General features: G+C 48.8%; 10 protein-coding genes across 10 annotated transcripts; 5 read left to right on the forward strand and 5 right to left on the reverse strand.

Annotated features, from left to right (window-relative positions):
* Window positions 1-831: 831 nt before the first annotated feature.
* On the forward strand, window positions 832-3,648 carry MGYG_07763 (hypothetical protein; the record flags this gene model as incomplete). The annotated part of the gene is made up of 1 exon (XM_003170470.1): window positions 832-3,648. The coding sequence occupies one exon, from the start codon at window positions 832-834 to the stop codon at window positions 3,646-3,648; it is 2,817 nt and encodes a 938-aa protein (XP_003170518.1).
* Window positions 3,649-5,850: 2,202 nt separating this feature from the next.
* On the reverse strand, window positions 5,851-7,486 carry MGYG_07764 (hypothetical protein; the record flags this gene model as incomplete). Its single annotated transcript, XM_003170471.1, has 7 exons — window positions 5,851-5,978; window positions 6,044-6,536; window positions 6,590-6,781; window positions 6,853-7,030; window positions 7,094-7,164; window positions 7,237-7,303; window positions 7,377-7,486. 7 exons carry the CDS (start codon window positions 7,484-7,486, stop codon window positions 5,851-5,853), a joined length of 1,239 nt encoding a protein of 412 aa, XP_003170519.1.
* An 806-nt stretch (window positions 7,487-8,292) lies between these two features.
* Window positions 8,293-10,144, forward strand: MGYG_07765 (dolichyl pyrophosphate Glc1Man9GlcNAc2 alpha-1,3-glucosyltransferase; the record flags this gene model as incomplete). The annotated part of the gene is made up of 6 exons (XM_003170472.1): window positions 8,293-8,369; window positions 8,465-8,543; window positions 8,607-8,800; window positions 8,870-9,366; window positions 9,420-9,559; window positions 9,623-10,144. The coding sequence occupies 6 exons, from the start codon at window positions 8,293-8,295 to the stop codon at window positions 10,142-10,144; spliced, it is 1,509 nt and encodes a 502-aa protein (XP_003170520.1).
* An 837-nt stretch (window positions 10,145-10,981) lies between these two features.
* MGYG_09169 (hypothetical protein) lies at window positions 10,982-11,374 on the reverse strand (the record flags this gene model as incomplete). The annotated part of the gene is made up of 2 exons (XM_003170473.1): window positions 10,982-11,085; window positions 11,287-11,374. The coding sequence occupies 2 exons, from the start codon at window positions 11,372-11,374 to the stop codon at window positions 10,982-10,984; spliced, it is 192 nt and encodes a 63-aa protein (XP_003170521.1).
* Window positions 11,375-11,897: 523 nt separating this feature from the next.
* Window positions 11,898-15,503, forward strand: MGYG_07766 (DDT domain-containing protein; the record flags this gene model as incomplete). The annotated part of the gene is made up of 10 exons (XM_003170474.1): window positions 11,898-11,957; window positions 12,015-12,032; window positions 12,104-12,169; window positions 12,241-12,299; window positions 12,367-12,385; window positions 12,443-12,508; window positions 12,581-12,683; window positions 12,894-13,534; window positions 13,684-14,381; window positions 14,414-15,503. The coding sequence occupies 10 exons, from the start codon at window positions 11,898-11,900 to the stop codon at window positions 15,501-15,503; spliced, it is 2,820 nt and encodes a 939-aa protein (XP_003170522.1).
* Window positions 15,504-16,464: 961 nt separating this feature from the next.
* MGYG_07767 (mitochondrial carrier protein LEU5) lies at window positions 16,465-17,728 on the forward strand (the record flags this gene model as incomplete). The annotated part of the gene is made up of 2 exons (XM_003170475.1): window positions 16,465-16,689; window positions 16,769-17,728. 2 exons carry the CDS (start codon window positions 16,465-16,467, stop codon window positions 17,726-17,728), a joined length of 1,185 nt encoding a protein of 394 aa, XP_003170523.1.
* Window positions 17,729-18,148: 420 nt separating this feature from the next.
* On the reverse strand, window positions 18,149-19,641 carry MGYG_07768 (peroxisome assembly protein 12; the record flags this gene model as incomplete). The annotated part of the gene is made up of 2 exons (XM_003170476.1): window positions 18,149-19,524; window positions 19,584-19,641. The coding sequence occupies 2 exons, from the start codon at window positions 19,639-19,641 to the stop codon at window positions 18,149-18,151; spliced, it is 1,434 nt and encodes a 477-aa protein (XP_003170524.1).
* Window positions 19,642-20,026: 385 nt separating this feature from the next.
* On the reverse strand, window positions 20,027-22,144 carry MGYG_07769 (hypothetical protein; the record flags this gene model as incomplete). Its single annotated transcript, XM_003170477.1, has 1 exon — window positions 20,027-22,144. The coding sequence occupies one exon, from the start codon at window positions 22,142-22,144 to the stop codon at window positions 20,027-20,029; it is 2,118 nt and encodes a 705-aa protein (XP_003170525.1).
* A 382-nt stretch (window positions 22,145-22,526) lies between these two features.
* Window positions 22,527-24,160, forward strand: MGYG_07770 (60S ribosomal export protein NMD3; the record flags this gene model as incomplete). The annotated part of the gene is made up of 2 exons (XM_003170478.1): window positions 22,527-22,597; window positions 22,657-24,160. 2 exons carry the CDS (start codon window positions 22,527-22,529, stop codon window positions 24,158-24,160), a joined length of 1,575 nt encoding a protein of 524 aa, XP_003170526.1.
* Window positions 24,161-24,967: 807 nt separating this feature from the next.
* MGYG_07771 (pre-rRNA-processing protein ESF2) lies at window positions 24,968-25,987 on the reverse strand (the record flags this gene model as incomplete). Its single annotated transcript, XM_003170479.1, has 1 exon — window positions 24,968-25,987. One exon carries the CDS (start codon window positions 25,985-25,987, stop codon window positions 24,968-24,970), a length of 1,020 nt encoding a protein of 339 aa, XP_003170527.1.
* Between the last annotated feature and the right edge of the window lie 146 nt (window positions 25,988-26,133).

Here is a 26,133-nt window from a genome sequence, read left to right on the forward strand (position 1 = left end):
TCTCCTCTCTGAGTTGAGATCTTCATTTCTACATCCTCACATCCTCCTTACTCTCTATCCTACTCTACTCTACTCTACTTTGCAATGAGCTAGACAACAGACTGGTCCATCTTCGCGTCCATCTTCTACTTATCAAGAGCAAGAGCCTATACTGCCATCCTCTTGCCTCTCTCTCTTCTCCTTTTCCAAGGTCGAGCCTACAGCAGCTCCCTACATCTACCAATTCCTCTTCTACCTCTCTATCTCGAGCTTTACCACGCCCTGCCACGCTCTGCCGTCCTCTACCAACATCTATCAACATCTACAGAGCCTATACAGCCATCCTCTGTCTTCCGTTTCCTGTCCTGCTCCCTCCTGGGTGACCAGCCCCTGAGTCCACCCGAGCAGCCCTCTCCACAGCCTCGAGCAGGCCAGATCTCGAGATTCTGCATATTCCACCATCTTCCTCGCCTCAAACTACGCCCTCCCACCCGCCTGGTAGGTCCTCTCCCCGTCGTTGGTGGTGCGTCTCCTGTTCTGCGTTCTGTGTGGCTGACTGTCGCTTTAGCTCTTGTCTTGTCACTTCGCAAGCAAAAGCCTCAAAACTCCAAAAAAACCATCTCCAACCTCAACTCGAGGGAGAAAAAAAAACCACCAGCCAACCACCGCCGGACTGCGCGGTTACCGACATCGCCAACTCCTCGAGTTTTGAGCTGAACAAGCCAACTCGATCGAGAATACCCTCAGTGAGTGATGGTCTCGGCCTGCATTTACGTGCCCTGAAGCTAACCGCGTGCTCTACAGTTCTTTTTGAGGGAAAAGAGCTTCGACAAAAGAACGAAGCTCGACGAGATGGCTCCTCGTCTCCGGTCCTCCTCGCGCACAACCTCGCGCAACAACACCAGGCCATCATCTCCTCACAGTGCGCCTGCTTCCCGGCCGTCCTCCTCTTCCACCTCAGACACCGCGCGGCCAAAGAAACAGCGCAAGACCGGCACCGAAACGCGTTCGCCGGTAGACGTCGTGGAGGAGGAAGAGCGCCAGGCCGAGCGCAAACCAGCTGGCAGTCAGATGGACACCGTGCTGGAACAGCCGGAGCAGGCCGTCGACCCCCAGATGGCGGTCCTGTCTGGCTTCCAGCAACTGGCTACGGCTGCTGGGCTGTCCACGAGCCAGGACAGCTCCCAGTTTGCCGGCCAGTCGTCGTCTGTTCTGCCAGCTCCAGAACAGAGTACCGAGCCCGAGCAACAACCAGTTCCCGCCGCAGCTCCGCGAGCGGATGAAGAGACATGGGTGGAACCACCCGTCGCCATTCCAAAAACCACCTGCCGCGGGTATGGCTTGAATAGGGGTGGCCCTTACGGTTCCATGCTGCCCCTAGGCACCAGGCCTACGCTGGCCGCCCGCCGTCGAGTTGGCCTCGAGCCCCCTGCTCCCACCACCACCACCACCGCCGCTGCCAGCAAAGTCACCAAGCGGAAAGGGGGCCGGGCCGCGAAGCCAAAACAGACACCGAAGAGTGCAGACGAGCGGCCTACCACCGCTTCCACTTCCGCTGAGGACGCAGCCGCCCTCTCTGATAGTTCCCGTGCGGAGGGAATCATTCAGGGCGTCCTCGAGCGCGAAGAGCGGTCTCACCAACAGCCGTCTGCGCCTGCGCCAGCCAGCAGAATGACACGATCGAGAGCTGCCGGCAAGGGCAAGCTTGACGACTCGGCTGACAGCAACCACTCAGCCGAGCCAGCCGTCCCTTCATCGAGGAAGTACACCTCGGAGAAGCTCATGGACATCCTCGGATCAGCCATCCTGCGTGCGGAGGAGTCTGATGACTCCAAAGTCGCAGGTGGCCTCCGCTGGATCAAGGAGGCTTCGGCCTCTGATCCATTTCTCCTTGGTGTCTTGGAGGGCGCCATCAACAGATCGGCGGACGCTCACCACCGATCCGCCTTCCAAGCCTTGATCAAGGACGCAGTCAAGCGCGCCCAAGCCCAACCAGAAGAGCAGCAACAACAACAACTGGACGACAGTGCCGCTGCCACAGACATGGTACGCACTGCATCGGCGACTACCACGTCGTCGCTCTCCACGGCCAAATCCCTAGATGCCGATGCCTTCGCCCCTGTCGCGGCTGAGCCGGACTCAGCCAATGCACCTACTACCACCACCTCATCCAAGGGTAAGGGAGCGAGAGCAACCAAGTCCCGGGCTCGAGGCGGTAGAGGTCGTGCTGGTCCCTCGAGAGCTAACGCGGCCCTCCCAACCAACTCGGCTTTCTCACGGAAGCGCAAGTTGGAGGAGGACCCGGAGTTCTCGGAAGAAGCTGTCGCTGCGAAGCGCAGAGCACTAGAGGAGGCCACCATCGCCGTGACCGACGAGGCCGAAGAAAGCAATGTCCGGACAGCAATGGAACCACCACAGGGTTGGGTCTTCCCGGGTCCTTCTGTCCCATCAGACAGCGAGGGCCAGGGGTCGACCATACCAGCTCCTGTGGCCCCGGCGCCCAAGGACAAAGCCGCCAGACAGCCTGCCACCGTCGGAACCAGCTCGACTTCCAAGAGAGTTCGCAAACCGAGAGTACAAGCGGATGAAATCGATAACATCGACTTCTGCCGTGCGTGCGGCGGCAACGGACAGCTTCTATGCTGTGACGGCTGCGTGGACTCTTTCCACTTCACCTGCCTGCAACCCCCAGTCGACCCCAAATCTCCACCGGCAGGCCAATGGTTCTGTCCGGCTTGCGAGAAGAAGGGTCTTCTGGGCGGGCTCGCAGAGGTGATGGAAAGCGTCCCGCAGACCGGCTTCTCGTTGCCGGCTGAGGTGCGCGACTTCTTCGCGGAGGTTGAGACCGGCCCTGGAGGAGAGTATAGGGATGTGCGTGCACTTCCCGAGGGCAGCACTCGGGCTACCAAACCAGCTCGGGGCAGTCGCGGAGGCGTCGTCGAGGAGATAGATCCCTTGCGGGTTCTTGATGCTCACGGCAAGGTCATCGCCTGTGTTCGCTGTGGCCTGTCCTCAGAGAACCGGCGACCGGTCATCCTCTGCGACTACTGCCCGTCCGCCTGGCATCTGGACTGTCTCGACCCGCCGATGGCGAATCCCCCTCGCCAGAAGCCGGGGAGTGACAAGCCCTACCATTACTGGAGATGCCCGAATCACCTAGAGGACGCCCTCGAAGAACACTACCCGGGTAGGGTCCGACGACCCCGTAACCCCAAGTACGTGGACATCGATGTCCTGCCGGAAACTGACGAGGAGAGCGTCATTGACGAGCAGGTCCAAGAGGGCGTCGTTCTACGCGTGAAGGAGAGCGGACTCGTCCAACGGTTCATCACGCATGTTTTGAGCGAACATGCGGCGGAGGAGGAGGCCAGAGCAAATCTACTTGGCGATGAAACTTGCACCCAGGAAGCTGGACAGGATGAGGCGCCGTCCGCGGTGCCCTCCTTCTCGCAACTTGGGTCGGCCGAGCAGGACGCCGTGGTATCCCTTATGGACATAACAGGCAACTCGGGGGCCAAGCGAGCGGAGCAGCTCATGTCTGGCCTCATTGCTGGAACGCCCGATGGGTTCCGCACCTCCTCCAATGAACTTGATATTCTTCGAGCTATTCAAGAATTGGTAGGAAAGCGCATAACTGCGCTTACTCCGACCTCTGAACCTACCAACTGAATGCCGCTTCCCCCTTTTAAAGGCTTCAGCATCCTGCATATCCTACATTCTCCCAGAGAAAAGTAGAAAGAAAGCAGGTTTGGTCTAGATTCAGAGCTTTGTTCCAATGCTTCTTGCACTGGTGCCAATTCAACGAAGTGTGCTCGAAGAATTTCCTCGATCAATATGTGTCTCTGCTGGCTGCGTCTGCATTCTTCCATAGGTACGGACCAATCCCGCCAACACTCTCCCACAATTGGAATGATGTGCCTATTGTCTGTTTTGGCCTCGTCATACCCGCTGGCCCACTCATGTCTCTTCCTCTCTGCTCGCGGCAAATACGCAGCCCATCGTGATTAACTTGGGTTTGCGTTGATAACAAGCTGCGGCTGTTACTGGTCGGGCTCCTCTGTTCGGTTAACTGTGAGTTGAGAAGATGTTCCTGGTGTTGCATCCTTTCACCCCTTACCCGCTTACTGACCTTACTTACCCTCTTGTGCTTTTATATCCCCTCTCAAGAAGTCACTTTTACCTCTCTTACTGTTTATTATTGTGTTCTTGGTTGACTACAGGGTGAAGACAGGGAAGCCAAATAATTACCACTATCTATCATCTCCTTCGGCGGATATTCAGCGGCATCAGCCAGCGCCAGCCTTCCAGTCAACAAGCCTGCATTGCAGCATTCCAGGACATTCATCAATCTCAGCCAAAACAAGCAACATCAACAAGTCACAAGTCCAGCATGACAGCGTCAAGTTCCCTGTGGCCTTTCAAAAAGGGTTTCAAAAAAAGCCAATTCCAAGCCCTTGTTCATCTCCATGCTGCCAACCTACCCACTCTAAAAAACATAGGCATGGAGCGCTCAACTTGGTGCCCGTTACAGCATCCTTTCGACTTCCTCAGGTAGCGGGCCGTGTGATTCCTCTCAGAACCATGACCGTTTGGCCTTGCATGGCCTCCTGCTCCTGAGGTCGATAACAGAAAGCAAAAAAAGAGCGCAAAACAAAAACCTTTTCTGCCAAACTCCCATCGACCTACAAATACCCACATATGGGATAAGGGCAGAGAATCCACCCGGCTCAGCTTAACGATAAGGCAATAATAACCCATGAGATTGGCCTCAGGTGCTTGTTCACTGATACCCACTTCCACAATATGCTATTCGACCAAGTGACTTCCAACAAAATATTACCGACTACAGCCCCTTTTAAAGGGATGCTCACCACAAATAATAACCTGACTGCGAGATACCACCTCACCATACTATACATACCTTCTACCGCCCGTCATATCAACCTCTCGAAACCGACATAAACCTGGCTTCCCCGTCTTCATCCTGTTTTCTTCCGGAACTGACGTATTAGATTGAGCGTCATTGCATGGGCCTACCAAAAAGGCGGAGTTTACGGCACTTTGTTTATTTCCTTGATCAAAGCATGCATAGCATTGCTATTTATCTTTTCTTCTTTTTTCTCACGGGATTCTGAAGCGAATAAAAGATGGCTACGGCGTTATTTGTCCTTTTCCGGGTTTGTTGCTGGTCGTTTGTCTTTATACCCATTCTTTTTTTGACGCTCTCTTTTCATGTCCATTCTACCAGAGTATTCCCACTCTTTGCTGACTACAGCGAGTTTGGGGTCTACATTCCGCCACACCCATCCAGAGGACATTGTTTTGACTTGATATGGTTGTATTTGTTTTTACACTTGCGCTTGCTTTTCCATTGTCCCATTATCCTGTACATTATTTTATCAAAAGCATCACCAATATGACAGCGAGCTAAAGCTTGCTATGTCTCACGCCACATTGTGTTTCTTGTTTGTTTGCTGTTTTTTGGTTCTTTCGTAGTACTTCGTAGGCCGTAGACAGTAGGCACGTAGTTATTAGATAGGTAGTTAGTTAGGATAGCATAGGATAGAACAAATATAGCTTATTGAAAATCAAGCCTTCAAAGTAGCGAAAAAGGCCATTTGTACACGGCGTAAAATGATATTCAAACAGCAGGTTGTTAGTAGTATACAGGCCCAGAGGCAATGAAGCAAAAAACAACGTCGTAAAACAATATGGGAAAGACCATAAATCGAACAAATGGATAGAGTATGAAAGAAGGCTATAAGAAGAACGAAGCTGTAGAAAACCCGAGAAGAACAAAAAGCATGCAAGCAAGCTAGCTACGTAAATAAATGCAAGACATTATATGGTTGATTTGTTTGCTTTCCTTATCTATAAGAACTTCTTCGGCATGCTGGCTCTACGTTTCTTGTAGACAATGTAAGCGACTGCGAGAAGAAGCTGGACAGCAATAATAAGGATGATGAAGAAGCCCATGCGCGGTGCGGCTGAGATGATGCCTTTTTTGTATTGTATGTTAGCCCAGCCTTGAGAACAATATGTATTATGAAAAAAAGGTACATACGATGAGATGAATCGTGGAGGGTATCCAATAGGCCGGAGTGGGAGTTATGCAACAGATCCTGCAGCTGTTTGAACTGGTTATGATAATCCTTGCCCTCCATCTCTCTCTGCATGGACTCGACCACACGTTCTACGCGCTGAAGTCTCTGATCCACACTGCTCACTTGGTCACGGTGCGCAACTATGCGGATGACTTCCTTCAGCCTATCTTCATTGGTTCTTGATAGAGCTTGTAATTCGTCCATTAGCTTGTTGGTTGTACTGGAGATAGCTTGAAGGCGGGCCTGGAGATCTTTGATATCCACGTTGCCGCCGCTGGGAGCCTTGTCGTTATTGGCCTGGCCGGCTCTGTTCGGGGGTTCTTGGCCCCTTTCCTGTTGTTTGGCATTGCCACCAGAGTAAGTGGTCGCTACGAAGCGGAAGGCCTCGAATGAGTCAGGGCTATCAGCTGAGGCGGCAGTGAGACCAAACAGGTTTCCTGGAGGAACGAAGACCTTTTGCTATAGTTAGTTTAACCGTTATCGTAGATTTCCCGAGGAAGCTTTACCTTTGGAGATTTGAAACAAGTGTTTCCATCTATCAAGACTTCGAACTCCCGGCTCGACTGCTTTACCTGTAGCTTTGAAGGCCGGCCCAGATTGCGGTACTGATAGTCACAATGTCCGAAAGCTAGAGCGTCGACATTACCACTAGATTTGTAGTCTATGGTTCCGTCGTTTAAAAAGCCTCGAATGCCAGCCTAGATACCAAGCATGTTAGGCCGAAACGAAAAAAAAAAATTCTGGCCGTATAATCAGCGACTGGACTAACCTTGCCTCCATGTGTGTCAATGGTGATAGCCAGGCCGTCAAATTTCCCCACGGTATATATGCTCGACGACCCAACAGCCTCCTGCTTCTTAACATACCAAAGCTGTAGGTTTCCGCCGCTTCTCTCCTCTCCGTTTGCTCTGAAATCGAAAGCCACGTGCCACTCTGACTCGGGTATTCTGTGTACCCAGTTAGCCCCTGTTATATGAGATGAAGCTTCTATAACCACAAATAGTCCCTACATGTCATCAGCCCATAGTGCGCCTCTTTTATTACCGGGGTAGGGGGGTGTCAGAATAATTCTATCAGATAACTAGACGAGCAAGTATGTGTTAGCAAGTGGTACCACGAATGTTACTGTTGGGTGATGGGAGAAAAACCGTACCATTTCTGGGAGATAGCCTAAGCCAGATACGGTCCATCCTGGCAATCCATTGCCAGCATGGGACATCCTACATCCAGCCAACCGTTAGCCATCAGAAGCCACTTCTTGCGACCAAGCAGTTAATTCCGCTCCGAGCGCACCTTCGTCCATTTCCGAAGCTAGATCTCTCCATTACTGAGCTTGCTTGGGAAATTGTGGCGGATATCAAAGCCCAAATAACCGTTTTACCGGCGCTCTGTGATCGTGTCATTTTGTCAAACTATCTCGAAGTATAGAGCCGGCCGTTGGATGCAAATTGGTAGTGGCTGTGCCGCGGAATGAAAAATGAAACGCAAGGAGCCTCTTTTTATGGATATATGCTCTCGTTTTATGCGGTGTATTAGGAATGCGTAGTCCTATTGTCTTGTGTTCGGATAGCTGCTTTGCCGCCGTGCTGTTGTGCAGTGGCTTCTAGTAGGTAGGATCTAAGTCTCTCCCCGCGGACAATCGATGTAAAACGGCGTAAACGAGCTACCGGGTCCAATCGCCTCGTAGGACCGTCTCAACTACAAAGAGCCGTCTATAAATCAAAAAAAAATCAAAAGAAAACAAAGGAATTGCTCGTTCCTCTCCGTCTCGTTCAGCCTGTTCAACCTCACGGCGTCGTTTGTTGTTTTATTAGTCGAGCCAGCTTGTCCTTTTTGGCGCTGCAGCGGTGCAAACCGCGCAAACAAGCCAAGATAGGCAATTTAGCACCCCAGGCCTTCTCTACTTTTGCATCTTCTCTATTTTTCCAGTAGAAATCGAGGTTATATAGGAGATATTACTAGTTATGGCGAATGACAACAAGCCATTGAGATATCTTATCAGGTCGTACAGCGGTATGAGAGGAAGTTAGCTTGTTCGTTAGTGAAGATGTGAAAAAGGGGGTCGCGCTTGTGGATATTTAGTTCGACTTCACACTGAAAATCAACAATCAAAAAAAGTCCAACATCAACAATCACTACTGGACACCAACCAGGCTCATCTCACCTCTGGGCTCCAGGTCGAAGTCAGGTTAGCCATGACTAGCTGACCATGGCTGAATTCTATCCTTCATTAACTCAATGCGCCCTTGTGGCTGCTGCGTTTAAGATCCTCTTGTTCCCGGCATAGTATGTCATATTTCATTCCTCTGGGTCCGGCGCATTCTATGTTAAATAAGAAGCACAGAAGCAATAGGAGTGAGACTGACAGGCTGGGTTGAAAGTAAATCTACCGATTTTGAAGTTCACCGCAACTGGCTTGCGATCACTCATTCTCTCCCGGTTAAGGAATGGTACTACGAGGTATACAAAGTAGACAGTCAACGCGTACAAGACATTTTGCTAACCAGAATAAATTATGTATAGAAAACATCAGAATGGACCCTGGACTACCCTCCGTTCTTCGCTAGCCTGGAATGGTGTCTTTCCCAGGTTGCTGCATTCATGGACCCGGAGATGCTCAAGGTGCAGAACCTGAACTATGACTCCTGGCAGACGGTGTATTTCCAGCGGAGCTCGGTGATTGTTCTTGAACTGATGCTCGTCTATGCTTTAAATAGGTAAGCCAGTTACACATTATACATACATGGAAAATCGCTGACCAGAGTTAATTTGCTATTGCGGTGAAGATATATCAAGTCTGCACCAAACCAAGGAGCCAAGGAGCTGGCTCACGCCGCCAGCGTGTCGATTCTTCTCTCTCCTGGCCTGCTTATTATTGACCATGTTCATTTTCAGTACAACGGGTTCTTGTACGGGATCCTTATCCTCTCAATTGTCCTGGCACGGAAGCAGTCTACACTGCTATACAGCGGTATTACATTTGCTATTCTGCTCTGTTTCAAGCATATATACCTCTATCTCTCGCTAGCATGGTTCGTCTACCTTCTAAGAGCCTATTGTCTCCACCCAAGCTCCATGTTCAGGCCTCAGTTTGGCAACATTGTGAAGCTTGGAGTGGGGGTTGTGGGTGTGTTTGCTGCGGCTTTTGGACCATTTGCAAAATGGGGTCAGCTTTTGCAAGTCAAAGACAGGCTTTTCCCGTTTTCTAGAGGACTATGCCATGCCTACTGGGCACCAAATATCTGGGCAATGTACTCCTTTCTAGATCGAGTGCTCATACTTGGTATGCACGTATAATCTTGCCAATCTTAACACCCCACCGCTAACAGATCGTAGTTGCACCTAGACTAGGATTACCTGTCGATGCTGGTGCTTTGGCCAGTGTGACCAGAGGGCTAGTTGGAGACACTTCCTTTGCCGTTCTTCCGGAGATTACCAAAGAGTATACTTTTGGACTGACGTTTGTCTTTCAAGTCGTGAGTTTTTTTCTCTCCTTTAAACCAGCCCAAATAGAGGACTGCGAGGCTAACTATGTCCAGGTATGCCTTGTGAAATTGTGGTTCCAGCCCGACTGGGACACCTTTGTGGGAGCTGTGACAAACTGTGCCTTTGCTGCCTTCCTTTTCGGCTGGCACGTCCATGAGAAGGCCGTTCTCCTTATCATCATCCCGTTCAGTCTGTTGGCCCTTAAAGACCGACGATATCTGGGGGCGTTCCGCCCACTCGCAGTAGCTGGCCATGTCTCTTTGTTCCCACTTTTATTCACTGCTGCCGAGTTCCCCATCAAAACAGTGTACACAATCCTCTGGCTGGTGCTGTTCCTCTTCGTCTTTGGTCGCCTTGCGCCAGCCCCATTGAGACCCCGTGTATTCTTGCTAGATCGATTTTCGCTGCTTTACGACACCGTATCGATACCGCTGATCGTCTACTGCTCGCTGGTGCACGGAATAGTGTTTGGGAAGCGATATGAATTCCTTCCACTAATGTTTACCAGTGCGTATGCTGCTGTGGGTATCCTGGGGAGCTGGGCAGGGTTCATGGTAGTCTATTTCACATCGTAGGCAGCCTACATCCAAAGAAAAATCGATAGAGATATCTAATATACGGAATGAACTGTTGTGTGGAAAAGCATGTTCTACATTGCATTTCTTCCCGAATAAGGAGGCCTACGTGACTGTATGGGCATTGTAGCTTCTGATAAATTAACCCACCTTCAAGAATGTAATGGAAAAAGTAATTAGCATACGCTGATTGTGTGGAATCTTCCGAGCAGAATGAGTGGTTATACGGGGTGGTTATGGTGGCTGGGGGCGGGTGGATGGGGGAAAGTAGCTGAGAGCAGACCCTAATCCCCCCTAAGCACAGATCTCGGCAAACCCGCAGGAGGCAAAAAGGGCGCACGACAAGAGAGAAAAGCTCCATCGGCCTCATTATGCTGCCAGGAAGCATGGTAGCTCGTTATGTGTTACTCCGGTGGCGAGAAGAGGGCCTATATCTACGTGCCGTCACCATATGGCTTCCTTCTGCTTTTCCTCTTTAAGCCGATCAAGGAGACTTTCGGCCTCAGACGCCAAGTCTGCATGGTTACTCTAAGTACAAGCCGTACCTAAAAGTTGCGACAACCGGAGGGACTATAGCTGTAGGTGTAGCTGTAGATGAGCCAATAATGGAAAAGATAGTAGAAATAGCTGGATGGCCGGATAGTGCGGGCTAAGTGTCCCTGTCGAGGTGGTTTAGAGGTTGATATCAAGGCGTAGCTATAACAACACCCGAATAACACTCGGCATAGTGAGACCGCGAGGACTCGGCAGCATCCATGCATAAAGAAGCAAGAAAATAACCACTTCGGCTGCTACTGCTGAACAGCGCACGCTAACATCATGCATGCCCAGCAGCATCTATCTCGCACCTTTCTCGTCGTCCTCCGGCGTGCCTTGCCGGTCCACCTCCTGCCATGGACCACCCCCCTCTGTCGTCCTGTCCCCGAGTCTCTTGAGCTCCGCTGAAACCAGGAGTCGTCGTCGATCAGGAGAACACATCGACGAGCTTCAACAGCCGGCCCAGCAGCTGACTGCCTGCTACAGCGGATAACAAGTGCACGATGTATCCCTCGCCGCGTCTCCTGCTCGTCACCGTCGTCGATGTTATGTGTTCATGTGTGGTTGAAGCGAAGCAACTAAACAACTAGAGGAACTTTCCGCACTGACCAGGCTAAGGTTTCCCTCCGCCGCCTTCCCTTTTCCCTCTTTCGCTTTTTCTGCCGCTTTTTTTTTCTCTTCGTCTTCTTTCATCTTCTTAACCTCAACCTCAACCTCAACGACAACGTCAGCCACCACCACCACCGCACATGGGGACAGCACTCAACGCGCACGCCATCTAGACTCTCTCTTACCGGCGTAGCTGTTGCTTCTACTTGTATAGATCAGCTTCTCCCAGCGCGGTTACCAGGAGGCATTTTTTTACCTTTTTTTGGCCGACATTCAGGGCATGCAAGGCGCCAGGAACGACGCGTCCACCACCTAATTCAGCTGTGAGCAGATGCCATTCCCCTTCTCCAACCTACCCAGACCGGGTTTTATACGCGTCGAGATATCCGTGACAGGGCTAGACTTTCTGAAATTCACACTTTGCCCAGGCCGAAGCTCACTCTATTCATGATAGACTCAATCACTCACTGACCTGCGCTAGGGTATCACCACGAGATAATAAGCAGACCTCCTCCTTCCTGCTCGACACATTCCCTCCCCTCTTGACCTTTTACAAGCACTCCCACGCACACACCTTGCTATTCGCAAAGCTTCGAGGTTTTTTCACATGATTGGTTACCGCCCGCTTTTCGCGTTTCTGAGCTTGCTCCGGTCCTTGGAAGGGGTTGTGTGTTCTTGATCGCATGTGTTACCGCTTTCTACGTCTTTCCTCGATATATTCCAGTATCTAAAGTTGAAGATGGTATGTCCCGAATGAGTCTAGACCAGGTAGTACCATTGCTCTATATAACATAGCTAACACGCTTGTTTTAGGTGCTGTTTAAGCGGAAACCGGTGCAATATCTGCCCAAACCCACAATTGACGATGATAACTCTGAGGTTTGCGTTCACCGATATACCGCCTTTTCCTTCTGTGCTGTGGAGCCAAACCCATATTGACGTGTGTATAGGTCTGGGTTATCCCGGAAACCAATGAAGTGTTTACCAACTATGACCACTTCCTGCAGCGGTGAGTACCACCGATACTATCACTATATTTATCAATAGTATCCCTTGCTAATAAACCCGACATTTAGAATGAACTTTTATAAACAGGTAATATTTTATCTTATTCACGACGGCTTGACTTTCCGCTAAGTCCAATTGTTTTAGAGGCGATTCATTTGCGAAATCACTGGCCACTCTTCCCTAACGTTCTTCGAGGCCCTGACGAGCGAGGTATGGGGGAATCCCTCGGCCAGGGACAAAAAATTGCGGGGTACAGCCAGCTTATCGAATACTTTTTCGCAGACCGAAGGATCAAGAGAAGTCAACAGTGCATTCCCAGAATCCTTAAAAGAACCTGTCTTGCGTAGGGTTCAATTCTCCACCATATCGCGCATAGACAGTCTTGGTATGTGTTTCTTTGGGTTCTTGAGCTGTCGGTAATTAAACATGTTACTAACAAGTTCGATTGACATAGTGGATCAAGTATTCGAGGTCAGTAGATTTTATCTTGTCTCTATGACGGTAACTGACATTAAGTAGGACTTCAAGCAAGATTTCTACCCTGGGGAGCGCGTAACTGTTCTGTTGTCTAATGGATCGCGAATACATGGAATAGTCAGGGAGAAGGCAAAGTTCCCTGAAGTTATGCATGAAGGCAGGGTTGAGCGTCGTGCAAGCTCCCGCTACCTGGTCAAACTCACAAACCGCAATAATGAAGAGGCCCTGGTTGATGATGAACACCTTGTCCGTGACAGGAAAGTATTCACTAAACAGATGCTACGCTCCTTTATCAAGAATACCGTCACACGAGAGTCATGGAGCGGCGCCCCCTGGCTAGTCAAGCCTCAAATTGCTGAGCATTTCCACATCGACACCGAGGTGCCAAAACATCTACAGTATGGCAACAAAGCCGGCAAAAAAGCCAACGTGTCAGCCGAAAAGGAAGAAGATGAGGCCATGTTTGGTTTTTTTGCCTCGCAGAGCCGGCCGATAAATGCGAGAAATAAGGGCCAGAAGGCAAAGTCGGCACACGAACTCGCCAAGGCCAAGGAAGAGCAGTACCTAGCATACCGACGAGCGCTTAACGGCAACCCATCATTTAGGGTAGACAAAAAGGGGTTCAACAAGGATGTCATACCGCCTCCTGACCCTCACGAGAACTCCTTCAACGAAATCTCAATTGTCCTCAAACAAAAATCTCCAACGCCGCTACCACCTCCAATTAAATACCCTATTGAGGACTTGGACCTGCCACCAGTAAACGACCGCCCACCTCGGCCAGCTTTGAAATTTTTGCATGAAGATGAGGCCCCGGGGAGGAGGAATTTCAGCATCAAAGATGAACTCAATTGGCGCGCTCCCTCGAAACTTGGAACACTTTGAATGTCTACTGTGAAGTTTTCCAGCTGGACTCCTTTACCTTTGATGATTTTGTGGAGGCAATCCAATTTTCTTCGGACGACATGGATTGTGAGCTATTAGTAGAGATTCATTGCGCCGTGCTAAAGACATTAGTCAATGCTGAATCAGATCAAGATGGCGCAGTTCAAATCTCGCTTCCACCTTTACCCGAAGAAGAGTCCGAAGCGGAGGAAGAAGAAAGTGATCCGGAGCCGGAGCCGGAGCCCGAACCTCCAAGACGAACCACCAGGAGTAGCTTCGCAAAGGCACAAGCTGAACTTGCCGAAATGGAACAGCAGAAGGCTCCTGAACCCGATCCAGTGGAGGTCAAGAAGCATTGTGCAGCTGACATGTTCGTGGAGTATGACTGGATTGACCGCTTGCGGAAACGGGACTTCAAAAATGGTGGATGGGAGATCATCCTTGTTGGTTTACTAAATCGACTATCCTTGAAACCCAGGCTCAAGGAGGCTTGCGAGGAGATATTGATTCACATGGCACCTTTGGACGCAGCACCAACTCAGGAAACGGCCCGAGTCCAATACTCTACCCTGGACGTCAACCTTCGCATTCAAATTCTGCAGATAATCTGTATGCTGACCGTTGAAACAAGGGCGGTCAAGAATTATATGGAGGAGTGCAGTAATCAAATGACCGAATTCCGCAAGGAAAAAATCGAGCTTCAACGTGCTCGTAAAGTTGTGTAAGTGGCCTTCTAACTCTATGGATTATGAGAACACTACTGATTACCCTAACCGTGAGCAGTCTTGAGGAAATTCGGCTTCTCCATGAAGAGCGAAAGCAGCTCGAACCTGAGCAGCGGGATACACCAACTCAGCAAGACGAGGAAATGTTGGATGCTCAGATTGACGCAACAGATGACACTGAAAGTGCTGCTACAGATTCGGATGCACCTACTGGCCCTTCCCTAAGAGGAGGAGTCGACAGAACTATTGAACGTAAGCGGAAGCAGGAGGCCGAGAAAGAAAGAAAGGAGCAGGCTACCAAGGAACCGAAAGGCTCGAAGAAGTACCAGCGGGTCCTAAAGAAAATGGAAGATGAAAAGAGCAAGGTTGCTTCTATCGAAAGTGAGATCGCAGTCCTGGATAACGACCTGAGAGAAGCAGATTGCCCACGAACAAGGGTACTGGGAAAAGATCGCTTTTGGAATCGCTATTATTGGTTCGAGAGGAACGGCATGCCCTATGAAGGCTTACCTGACAGCTCTACTGCCTCAGCAAACTACGCCAATGGTCGTCTTTGGGTACAAGGTCCCGATGAAATGGAACGAGAGGGCTTTATCGATGTTCCTGAGCAAGTGAGTCAAGAGTACAAACAGCGATTCGGAACCACTGTTGCGAAACGGAAACAGGCTGAAGAAGGATCCTCCGGCGTCTCTTCTGCCCAAGAATGGGGCTACTATGACACCCCCGAAGACCTGGACAAACTAATGGAATGGCTTGACACCCGAGGTGTCAGGGAGCTGAAGCTTCACAAGGAACTAAAACTTCAGCGCAACCATATTGCCAAATACATGGAGAACCGAAAGACCTACCTCACGGAGAACAATACCCCTGCCGAAGAGCCCAACGAGCAACCAGCAATGCGCATGTCAACACGAACCAAGGGACAAGCCACAGCAGATCACAAACGTGGGTGTCTCAAATGGCGAAATTTGACTGCTCTGAAGGAATGCGGTCATTTGCACGTCGAATCAGCGCGGCCGACAAAACGCGCTAAGAAAGCTGCCGCTACTGAATCTGCAAAGGAAACGAGAATGACTAATCGCCAGGGCAGGCCTCTTGGTCGACAGGGCACAAGATAAATCATCTTAGCTCACAATATTTCTCCCCTTCTCTGTTTAACTATCCCACCGATATCCTCATCTTCATTTCGACCATCATCGCCCATAGCACGCCTGTTAACTGGAGCATTTTTTTTTCATTTGGATATTATCTTTATTTTGCATCACTAGACTTTCACAACCACGGGGCTTAACGACTTATGACATTTCTATTGGCGAGGGTGACTTGCAAAAAGAGATATATATATTGCTTTCGTTCATTTTGTTCCTGGGACTGACTGCACTTAGCGATATTTCGGTGTGGGCTGGAGCTCGCACAGTTTCCCCCTTTCGTCTCTCATATTGGAAAAATAAAACCGTGTATATTGTCTATCCTGGTAGGAGTAGTCAGGTGTATCTATCAGAACTGGGTTGGCGGAATATCAGTTGGTCTCTGCCTGTTAACAATAGATTTCTTGTACCTTTTTGCTGCCTTCTTTTGGTTAACTCAAATCTAGCCTTAGAGAAAAAAACCTCTCGGCTCTTCGGCACCGACTTCCGCTTAGGCTCACACACGTGACCCTTTACCGCGGCTCATCGGGAGTTTCTCAGCGACACTAAACTACATCTGGATAGCCGCTCACGTGCCATGGCCTTGCGCCCGCAACCACCCGCCAATCCCAGGGGAGAGAAAAAAAGAGAGCGAAGCAAAAAGAAACTCATGACGTTACGGACGGACAATAAAATAACTAATATCCGCGCATTGTTCTTTGGCACTCTTCTGCCTCCTTTCTTCCACCTTACTCCGCATACCGACAGCACTATTTGGCCTCTTCCATTCTTGATACCGGCCAGCCTGTGTTTACTACCGGTCTATATGATGTCGGCCGCGGACTATTCTTTAAATTCTCGTCTTTAACATCCCGCACTGTTTAACGAAGACGCGGAGTGACTGCGGAAAGGGCGCCCTGGACAAAAAGGCTGTTCTGGTGTCCAGAAGATGATGGCACATAGTCCTCTAGCGACGTCGACGACCGATCCCCGCTCGACAGATACTGAGAGAGGCCATGATCTTTTTACGTCGAGTCGTGGGACACATTCGGAACTGTCACCAGGTAAACAGACAGCCATGACAAACCAGGGTACTGTCGCGGTTCAGCCGGTAGATAAAAGAAGTTTGGACTACCTAATACGAAGCGGTTTAGCTGGAGGACTGGCAGGATGTGCTGTAAGTATAGCGGTTTTGTTGTATCGCACTTCAACTGGCACAATAAAGGCTGACGAAATGGGTGTGTTGAAAAATCTAGGCAAAAACGATAGTCGGGCCCTTGGATCGGGTCAAAATCCTTTTTCAGACGTCGAACCCCCAATTCGCGAAATATTCAAACAGTTGGTTTGGTGTTGCTTCAGCCATGAAAAACATCAATGATACTGAAGGTGTTCGCGGCCTATTCAGAGGCCACTCGGCTACTCTACTTCGAATATTTCCATACGCCGCTATTAAATTCATAGCCTACGAGCAGATCCGTGCCGTCATAATACCCTCCAAGAAACACGAAACGCCCTTCCGACGACTGATTAGCGGTAGTTTAGCCGGTATCACGTCTGTATTTTTCACATATCCCTTAGAACTTATTAGAGTGCGGCTAGCGTTTGAAACAAAGCAACGATCCAAATCGTCCTTGCGAAATATCTTCACCCAAATTTATCATGAAGGGAGCTCCGCTGCTGCCTCTACCGAGGGAGCCGCATCTACTACGGCTGCTGCGGTGGAGAAAGTCAAACCCCGATATGGGCTTGTGAACTTCTACCGTGGATTCTCACCCACGATGGTCGGCATGCTGCCGTACGCAGGCATGTCTTTCCTCACACATGACACAGTTGGCGATTGGCTTCGTCATCCCAGTATAGAGAAATACACCACCATCCCACGCTCTGGCAAAGACACCCCGCATGGCCACGAACAAACACGATCTCATAGACCGCAACTAACTGCCACAGCTGAGCTGTTTTCTGGCGCCGTTGCAGGACTCATATCGCAGACATCCTCATATCCATTAGAAGTTATCCGACGACGAATGCAGGTTGGAGGTGCAGTTGGTGACGGACATGTTCTCGGCATACGAGAGACGGCCCAGAAGATATTCCTTGAACGTGGATTCAAAGGGTTCTTCGTTGGTTTGACTATCGGCTACATGAAAGTCATACCTATGGTAGCCACGAGCTTCTTTGTCTATGAGAGAGGAAAATGGTGGCTTGGTATATAACCCTGGTATTTTTCCCTACCATGGTGTAAAACACAATCCTTGATACCTCCTCTTCCATTCGTTTCAAAATTTCTACTACCTCCTACATTTTTTTGGCTATGATTAAAGGCATGTTTGAGTGTGGCGTTTATTGGCATGCATTTACATCTTTCCCTAGGATAGATTTTTTATTCCCTTCCGGCCAAATAGCAACAATCTATGTTGGCCTCCTTTGTGCTCTCTCTTGCTACGTCTAAATACGGGCATATATCTAGCTCCTGTGTATATAAATCCATACATACCGCATAGAAATATTATTTAGTGTTATTAGCTTTACAATATTCTTCTGTCGCGACTGTATATACGTACTGGTTAGACTATGAGACAGCATGATTAATCTCGCTATTGTGAAGAAGTAATGTTGATACATTTGAAATATGTCTATACAAGGACCCTCCTTAGTCCATCTGTTCCACCTAGAACCCTTCGGCCTGTAATTGGACACCGTCCTTTCCCACTCTCCCATCTCCCTTCCCTGCTCTTTGTATCCTTCTCACCACTATTCTCGTTCTCGCCGTTATCTTTACCCTCGTCTTCCCACGCAGCACCATTTCCGGCTCCATTCATAAAATCAATTTGACGGTCATGCTCGCCGTTCAACCACCTGAATACGCAGGTGTAGCAGTAAACATATCCGGTCTGACAGGCAGTAGGATTAACAAGTGGGTTAAGGCATATTGGGCACGGTGCTTGAGAGGTATCTGGATCAACGGGGGGTATCGGGACGGTGAATATTGGTAGTAGGGTTATAGATGATATTGGGGACTTGGTGCGACTTTGCTTCAGCTTATTCGTCCCTGTTAGTGGCTGCTTCTCATCCGCAGCATCTGTTGCAGTAGGTTTTGAAGGGATTCCAGTTACTACTGGCGCTGGAAGTTCAATAGATTGGGTAGCTTGTTTAGCTAGTTGCCTTGAGAAGTCACTTGCATGCCACCATTCGAGAAATTTGAGAGCGAATATTGACGCTGGCAAGAGAATCTTAAGCGATCCTAGTAAATGAGGATATATGGCTTGTGGGTTTAAAAGGCTTAGAGCGTTCGGCCGTGAGCGTGATCTTGCCGCGCCTGTATGGGGTGTGTTGGCCGCCGTTGCCATTGCGATTGCTTTGTGATCCGCTGGGCTCAATCGCCTGATTCTAGTCCCTATTAGCCATAGGAACGGAGACGAGTATTTGGTGTTGTCAAAGAGATAGGCCAGGTTGAATGCCAGTATGGAAAAGTAATAGGCTCCATTTATCGATGGGTAAATATTCCTTAGGAACCATTTGTAATAGAACAATAACCGTTGCTTCACTGTAGGGTTATGAGGCATCTCATCCGATGGATGATACCGCGGACCTCCTCCAATCCCTGAGACAAGGGCTGCATGGGGAGCAGCATGTATATCGTATCCTTCATCAAGTTTTCGTTTTAAATATGGAATTCCGACCATAACTATCAAATTTCGCCATATATCCGAGTCGCGCAACTTTAAAGTCTCTCGAACAGGTCCTCCTGCTCCAATTTGAGCTCGAGGTACCTCCCCATCTTTTAATGCTAGAACGCGCTCTCGTTTCAAAGAGTAGAAGTTCTCTGTAAATGAACCGCCAAAGTTTCGTAGGTAGTATCCTTCAACAAGTAGCGACACTAGGGCGTACAGTTCATCGTAGGAATTTAGAATCCGCAGAAGATATCGAGGATGTCTGTGAGTCGCGACCGCAAGGAGGTAGCGGAGGGATGGGGGAAGAAGTGATGAGAGCTGTTGTTCGGAGAGGAGTTCTATTCAGTGCTGTTAGCTAGGGACAACCATAACGCGTCTGTCTGGGGGCCGAAAATACCAAATAGAGAAGGCTTGAAATCGTCAAAATTGTTCTGCAATGCTGACATATACTCCATCTTGAGGTTCCGAAGCTTTCATTTAATGAACAGCTCTTCTGGCCGTGATAGTTGACTGTGTTGGTTGAAGTCAGAAAGCCCCAAAAACATGGAGTGAAGATAAAGTTCAGCTGGAGAAAAAGATGCCGAGGTCCAAACTTGAGCTTTATGGGCTTCGTCCAACGAAGGTAAGAAAACAACCATTGTCAATGATCGAAATTACAGATAGCTTGTGGGTTCATAAATATTATTTCATCGTTTATTCTATATGGTACAAGAAGTTATTTTTATTAATACATGATTATTCAATCAACGCCCGGCTGAAATCTAATCCAACAGCTCATTCAAGGGGCTAAAAAAGGGGTAATAATACAGCAAGTCATGAGAACAAATGTGAATATGGTGGTTATTGGGAGTTGGCGGTTTTGAAGGACTCAAGGTCGCGCAAGCATTGTTTCCATAGTCGAGTGAACTGGCTCACAGTCCCATCATCAGCTTTCTGGTCAATGGCGGGGTCCGCTACTAACATGCAGGCCATGATGGCTCTTGTCAGTTCTTCGTCGAGAGCAACCGGTGGTTCTTCTCGGGTCATCATGGGTACCCAAGACGAAAGGCATTCAACAGCTTGACGTTGGTGGCCCAATTTGGCATGCAAGCGGAACAAGAGTAGGTAAAGTTCCCTTGACCGCGTGATTTGCATGAGGGATATTCGCTGCCATAAGCGCCAAAATTTGCTGTAGTTTCCGTGCTCAAAGTACATCTGGAGTAATTCTGGATAGTCCTTGTAGTTGAAATCAACACCGGCGGAAGCCATTAGTTTATTTAATCGATTGTGCATGGTAGTAACATTGTCCAATGCTTCTGCCGGTACTTTTGAAATAGAGTCGACGTCCGCAGAGGCGTTTGTTTCATCATTAGCGTCTTCGGTGGGAAGAACTGGGGATTTAAATGCTGATGCCTTATGAAGTAAGAAAAACACTTCGCCATTGAATATGTTTATTCCATGAAGGCTCATATGGTCCAGAACTCTCAATGCCAAGTCAATATCGTGTTCAGGGACGCGTTCATTGAGTGCTTTATCGGAGCCTTGGAACAATAACAGCGTACGAACTGTATCCATTGCAAGCTCCTCTGAGATATCGCATCCAGAAGTAGCCACGTTTTTAAATGCCTGATACAAGTTTTCTTTGCCATACGCGGGGTGTTTTAGCAGAACGGCAGCTCGGGCGAACGACAGCTTATCTATGAGTACTGTTTCCGTGTCAGATTTGGACACCGCCTCGTAGAACAGCCTTAAAAACAGTGTTGAATCTCTGTCACCGGGTCCAAGCCCAAGCTCTCGACGAGCTTCTTCTTCTGGCAACTGAGATAACTGTTCCAACAAAGCAGAGACACTTGGGGATGCCAAAGAGGTGCTTACTATTTTTGACGGCTGATCAGACTTGGAACGCTGAATAATATTGCCCAAGGTTTCCTGAAGGGCTGGTTCGAGGGTATCGGGTCGAGCTTGGGTATGCATATGCCTCCTTCCTGGGAACCGCTGGCTGAATGTAGATGCAATGTTGTCCCCAGATCCTCCAGAGGCACTTGTCTCAGAGGACAAATTACCCCAGACATCGGCACGGGGCCCTGTGTTCTTCTCTCCAGCCTCCGGGTTAAGAAGGCTCCCCCATAGAGCTTCGAGTTGAAGTTCGGCTCTCTTCTCCTCCACAAGCATTTGCACAACGATCCGAACTTTGTCTCCGGTGCCGCCAAATCCAATAAAATCCCTCTTCTGTGCAACATTGGTCTTCAGTGGGCCATTTTCCACATCCCCAACATTAACACATATCCAACCAGTTGTTATGCCATCATCTCGAGAGTTCAAAGAGCTCGCATCACCCGTTGCTTTAGCCTTCCTTGCCCGCCGTCGTAATTTTATCTTCAGTTCATTTCTTCCCAGGAGGCCGTCAGCGATTGGCCTGAGTTGATGCTTGCTTCGTAGCCATCTGCATAAACGGTCACCTGCAACATTAAGATGCTTCACACTTCGGGCTGTCCCAAGTATCATGATGAGATTTGCGCCTAGAGCTGGGGGAGGATCAAGCCCTCGAAGGTCAAGAAGCGAAAGGTCGTCGAGGCCGGCATCGACTGAGATATATTGTAGTAGGTTTTCTAATATGGGAGGCGGGTTCTCAGGGAGAGGTGGCAACTCTTGCTGCTTCAGAGGGTGGACAGTCGGCTTGTGGGATTCATCCTGTAGATACCAGGGTATATGTGACGATTCAACGCTTCCCTCCTCGTTTTTTGTTTCAGCTTTCGCAGGTAAATTGCTATCCACTTGTGATCTCACGGAACTGAGGGCGGAGAATTGGCGTCTTCCAGCTATTCGAGCGACTGGCTGATAGAGCTGTGAACCAGGGTGGCCGGATATAGAGGATTGGGGTCGTGCGGAGATTGAGACGCCATTTATGGCAGCGAAGGAGCGGAATGCGGCATTTCGACAAGCATGGCACCTGAAGCCCTGCAACGCTATTCCACTCATCCTCTTGACTTGTAACTAAAACGTTTCAGCAAACCACAGATCTTCTCCTCTGTCTTGATTCTTCTTTTCCGTTCGATGTTTTTTTTGCTGTTAACTTTTCGATTGATATCAAAGAAGTTTTAGTTAAGCTTTTGCACGTGACAATTTTGATATTATTAGTAATTGATGAATAATTCATAAATATGACTAATTAACATGGCAAACAAGACAAACACTCCCCACTTAAGGAATTTTTACTTTTCCTCTTATTAATTCTTTTTTTGCTCCCGAATCGACGCTTTCTTCGCTTCTTCTACTTCTGCTTCTTCCTGTTGTATTCATCTTTTACTTCTTTATTCTTCTTCAATAAGGATATAGGACATTTTTTGTTACAACTGTCACCATGTCGATGGATCTGGACGCTCCGGTGTCCATGCAACCGGTCGAGTTTCACCCTCAACAGCAAGCTGCGACGTACGTTTCCCCCACCCATGAAATAATTTTCTTATCGCTGATAAGGGCTTTTTTTACAGGATTCTTTGCTGCAACTGCGGTGCCCCTATAGATGGAACAACTGCTGCCGGCGCGCTATGCGAAGACTGTATTAAACTCACGGTTGACATTTCAGAAGGCGTTCAACGTGAAGCCACCTTACATTGCTGCAAGGACTGTGAACGCTGGCTGCAACCTCCCACCCAGTGGATCAGTGCAGCCCTAGAATCTCGAGAACTACTTGCGCTATGTTTGCGTAAGCTGAGAGGCCTTTCTAAGGTCCGAATCATCGATGCTGGATTCATTTGGACCGAACCGCACTCAAAACGACTTAAGGTGAAGATCACCATTCAGCAGGAAGCATTCCAGGGCACAATATTGCAGCAAGCGTTTGAAGTTGAATATGTGGTTGCTTCCCAGCAGTGTGCCGAATGCGCTAAATCCTACACTGTCAATACATGGCGTGCATCTGTCCAAGTCAGGCAAAAAGTCCCTCATAAGCGCACTTTCCTCTATCTCGAACAGCTCATCCTCAAGCACGGAGCTCACAAGGATACGATAAATATAAAGGAAGTGAAAGATGGTCTGGACTTCTATTTTTCTGCCAGGAACCATGCTGAAAAGATGGTTGATTTCCTCGCATCCGTTGCTCCGATAAGAGTTAAGAAGTCACAGCAGCTGATTTCCATGGATGTCCATACCTCCTCAAAGTCCTATAAGATCACATTCTCTGCCGAATTAATACCAATATGCAAGGACGACCTTGTTGCACTGCCCATAAAACTTGCTCGATCCCTTGGAAATATATCTCCACTCACCCTTTGCTATAGAGTTGGCACATCTATCAACGTGCTGGATCCCGCAACTCTTCAAACTGCCGATATACCTGCTCCAATTTATTGGAGGTCCCCCTTTGCAAACCTAGCGGATGTCCAAGAGCTTGTCGAATACGTTGTTATGGATATAGAGGCCATTGGCCAATCTAGCGGTCGGTATCACCTTGCTGAAGCAACTGTCGCTAGGTCTTCCGACTTGGGGGTGAATGACACGACATATTTTGCCCGAACACATCTAGGTGGTATTCTCCATCCTGGAGATACCGTCATGGGCTACCACCTAACTGGAACCAACTTCAACAACACCAACTTTGAGGAGATAGAAGCGAGCCATACCTACGGTTCCACAATTCCTGATGTGATCTTAGTCAAGAAACATTATCCAAGGAAGAGGAAGAACAAGAAGCGCAACTGGCGCCTCAAGCGTTTGGATAGGGAAGAGGAAGATGAGCGGCCTTCCAAGAAACAAAGCAACAACAATAGACTGGAAGACGACTTTGAAATGTTCTTGCGCGACGTTGAAGAGGACGCCGAGCTGCGAAGCACCTTGGCACTTTACAAAGCAAAACATAGCCAGAAACCGAAGAATGTCGAGGTTGATGCTATGGAGATGGTGGAAGAGGAAGACGAGCAGGAAGATGACGAAGTCCCTGAGATCAATGTGGACGAGCTGCTAGAAGATTTCGAGGAGCTTAATGTGGACGAGTAAGAGAGAGAGGTGTCTGCATGATTTTACGCAAAAAAGGGGATATAGCATGGGTGCAACCTGACGATTTAATGACTGGGCAGCTCATGCACTGTTTGCTTTTTTTTTTTTTCCATTTCTATTCTTCACCTCTATTTCACACGCATGGTGGGCATGTGGTTAAAGATTCCAAGAGTTGGTCTTTTTTTCAATAGGAGCGCATAGCGACGTTGGGTTAAGTCGTTATTTGTGATTTTAACAAAAGTACAATATTTACCGTAGGCAACATTGCCTGCTACGAGCATAAAATAAATACAGCCGTACACCGCCTGTGGATATTCTAGTACGCTTAATGAATTTGTAGATTATTAGGTAGTCAACCTAGAGGGCCAATATCTATGATGATTCAAGCTCTATAGGCAATTTCTCTTCCTAGTCACAAAATCGTACAACGTGAGGTATACTAAGCGCGGGTGAAGCAAACTATGAGAATTTGATATGAGATGAAGTTTCCATGAGTTCATCCTCGCATGTGCCTTGGAGAAGTAGCTTTCGCGTTGGAAAACGTTACACCTCTTGGGAATCCTGACAGAGCCGAGTGTCATAGCGCCCTGTACCTATGATAGGGCTACTTCTAGCAGCTGAGACTTGTATACCCTGCTTTGCTGGGTAGTCGTTTTGCCCACGATTACCGATGAGATTCTATCGGACTCAGGCGGAGGGTGACTCCTGCATACCCTGACGGGCGGATTGGACGAAGTTAGCCTTAGAAAGGGCGTTATTCCAGGAAAGAGGGCAGATAATAGCCGTATCGCATCGAAACATTCATGATTAGAAAATTTTCGATAAGACTCTTTGCGTATCAGAGTCAACCTTCTTTGAACTGCCAGGGTCACCAGCAGAGCCACCGCTGCTCCCCCTGACCTCATTTTGCCTGAACACTCTCCTGATCTCCATCTTCTTTTGCGCCGGCTCTTCATTGTTACCACTGTCGGCCTTGAGCTGCTCCTTGGCTTCTCTCTTTTTCTTTATACCCTCCACTATCTTCCCTTGTTCAAGTCCCTGCAAGAACGATTTCTCTTCCTTCCTGGCCTTGGTATCCTCAATACGTCTTCTGGCCTCTGCCTCTCTCTTCTCCCTCTGTACTTGTTCCATGAGATCTGTCCATTTAAAACCTCGTAGATACTTCATATTCCATACGTCATCGTGGTACCATCCGCCCTTTTTACCACCAACAATGGATGCGTTGAGAGCCTCTGCGCATATTTTTGCAGTTCTTTTCGATTCAAATTCAACCCATCCGTCAGTGTACATCCTCCGCTTATTGCGACTCGCTTTTATAGCGGCCCTGGAAGTGCTGGTCGGAGGAACGTAAGGCGATAAAAAGACTTTCGTAATAGGGCCAAAACCTCGTGCTACCAGCATAGATTTTAGGGCGGACGGCTTTAAGTATGGCGGCAAGGAGGACATATAAATGACTCCTGTTTTATTTTTGCGGGTTTTCTTCGTTGCTTTACGTGACGATATCGGTTTTGAGGCGGTGGATTCGTCTGTAGGCGCTGGGTCGGCGGATGCGCGAGTCGAGGTATCCCCATCTCTTCTGGCTTGAGCTACATCGTCAATGGCAGATGCTGTATCCAATATATCCGATCCACGTTCATTATCACTGCCGTCAGATTCATCGTCTGAAAGCCTTCGTCGTTTTGACCGTAGATCCGTGCTCTTGTTCTGACTTCTCTTGTTGAACCCCCTTCCCTTCGATTCCTCGAAGTCTTCAGAGTTGTAGCCAGCCTCACTCCCTTCATCATCGGATCCTATATCTAGGAAGTCAGCACGCCGTTTTTCCGCCATGGTTGCTGTCCTAACCGATATCTGGTTAAAAATGGTCTGTGATCATTCTTGCAATCGCATTTAAAGATTTTTACTTTTAATTTTGTTCCCAGAGTTCGACCTTAAATTTTCCGGCCAATCACGTTTAACATCTTGCTTGTCACCAA

This window comes from Nannizzia gypsea, genomic scaffold, assembly GCF_000150975.2.
Source record: "Nannizzia gypsea CBS 118893 supercont1.7 genomic scaffold, whole genome shotgun sequence".
NCBI classification, from domain to species: Eukaryota; Fungi; Ascomycota; class Eurotiomycetes; order Onygenales; family Arthrodermataceae; genus Nannizzia; species Nannizzia gypsea.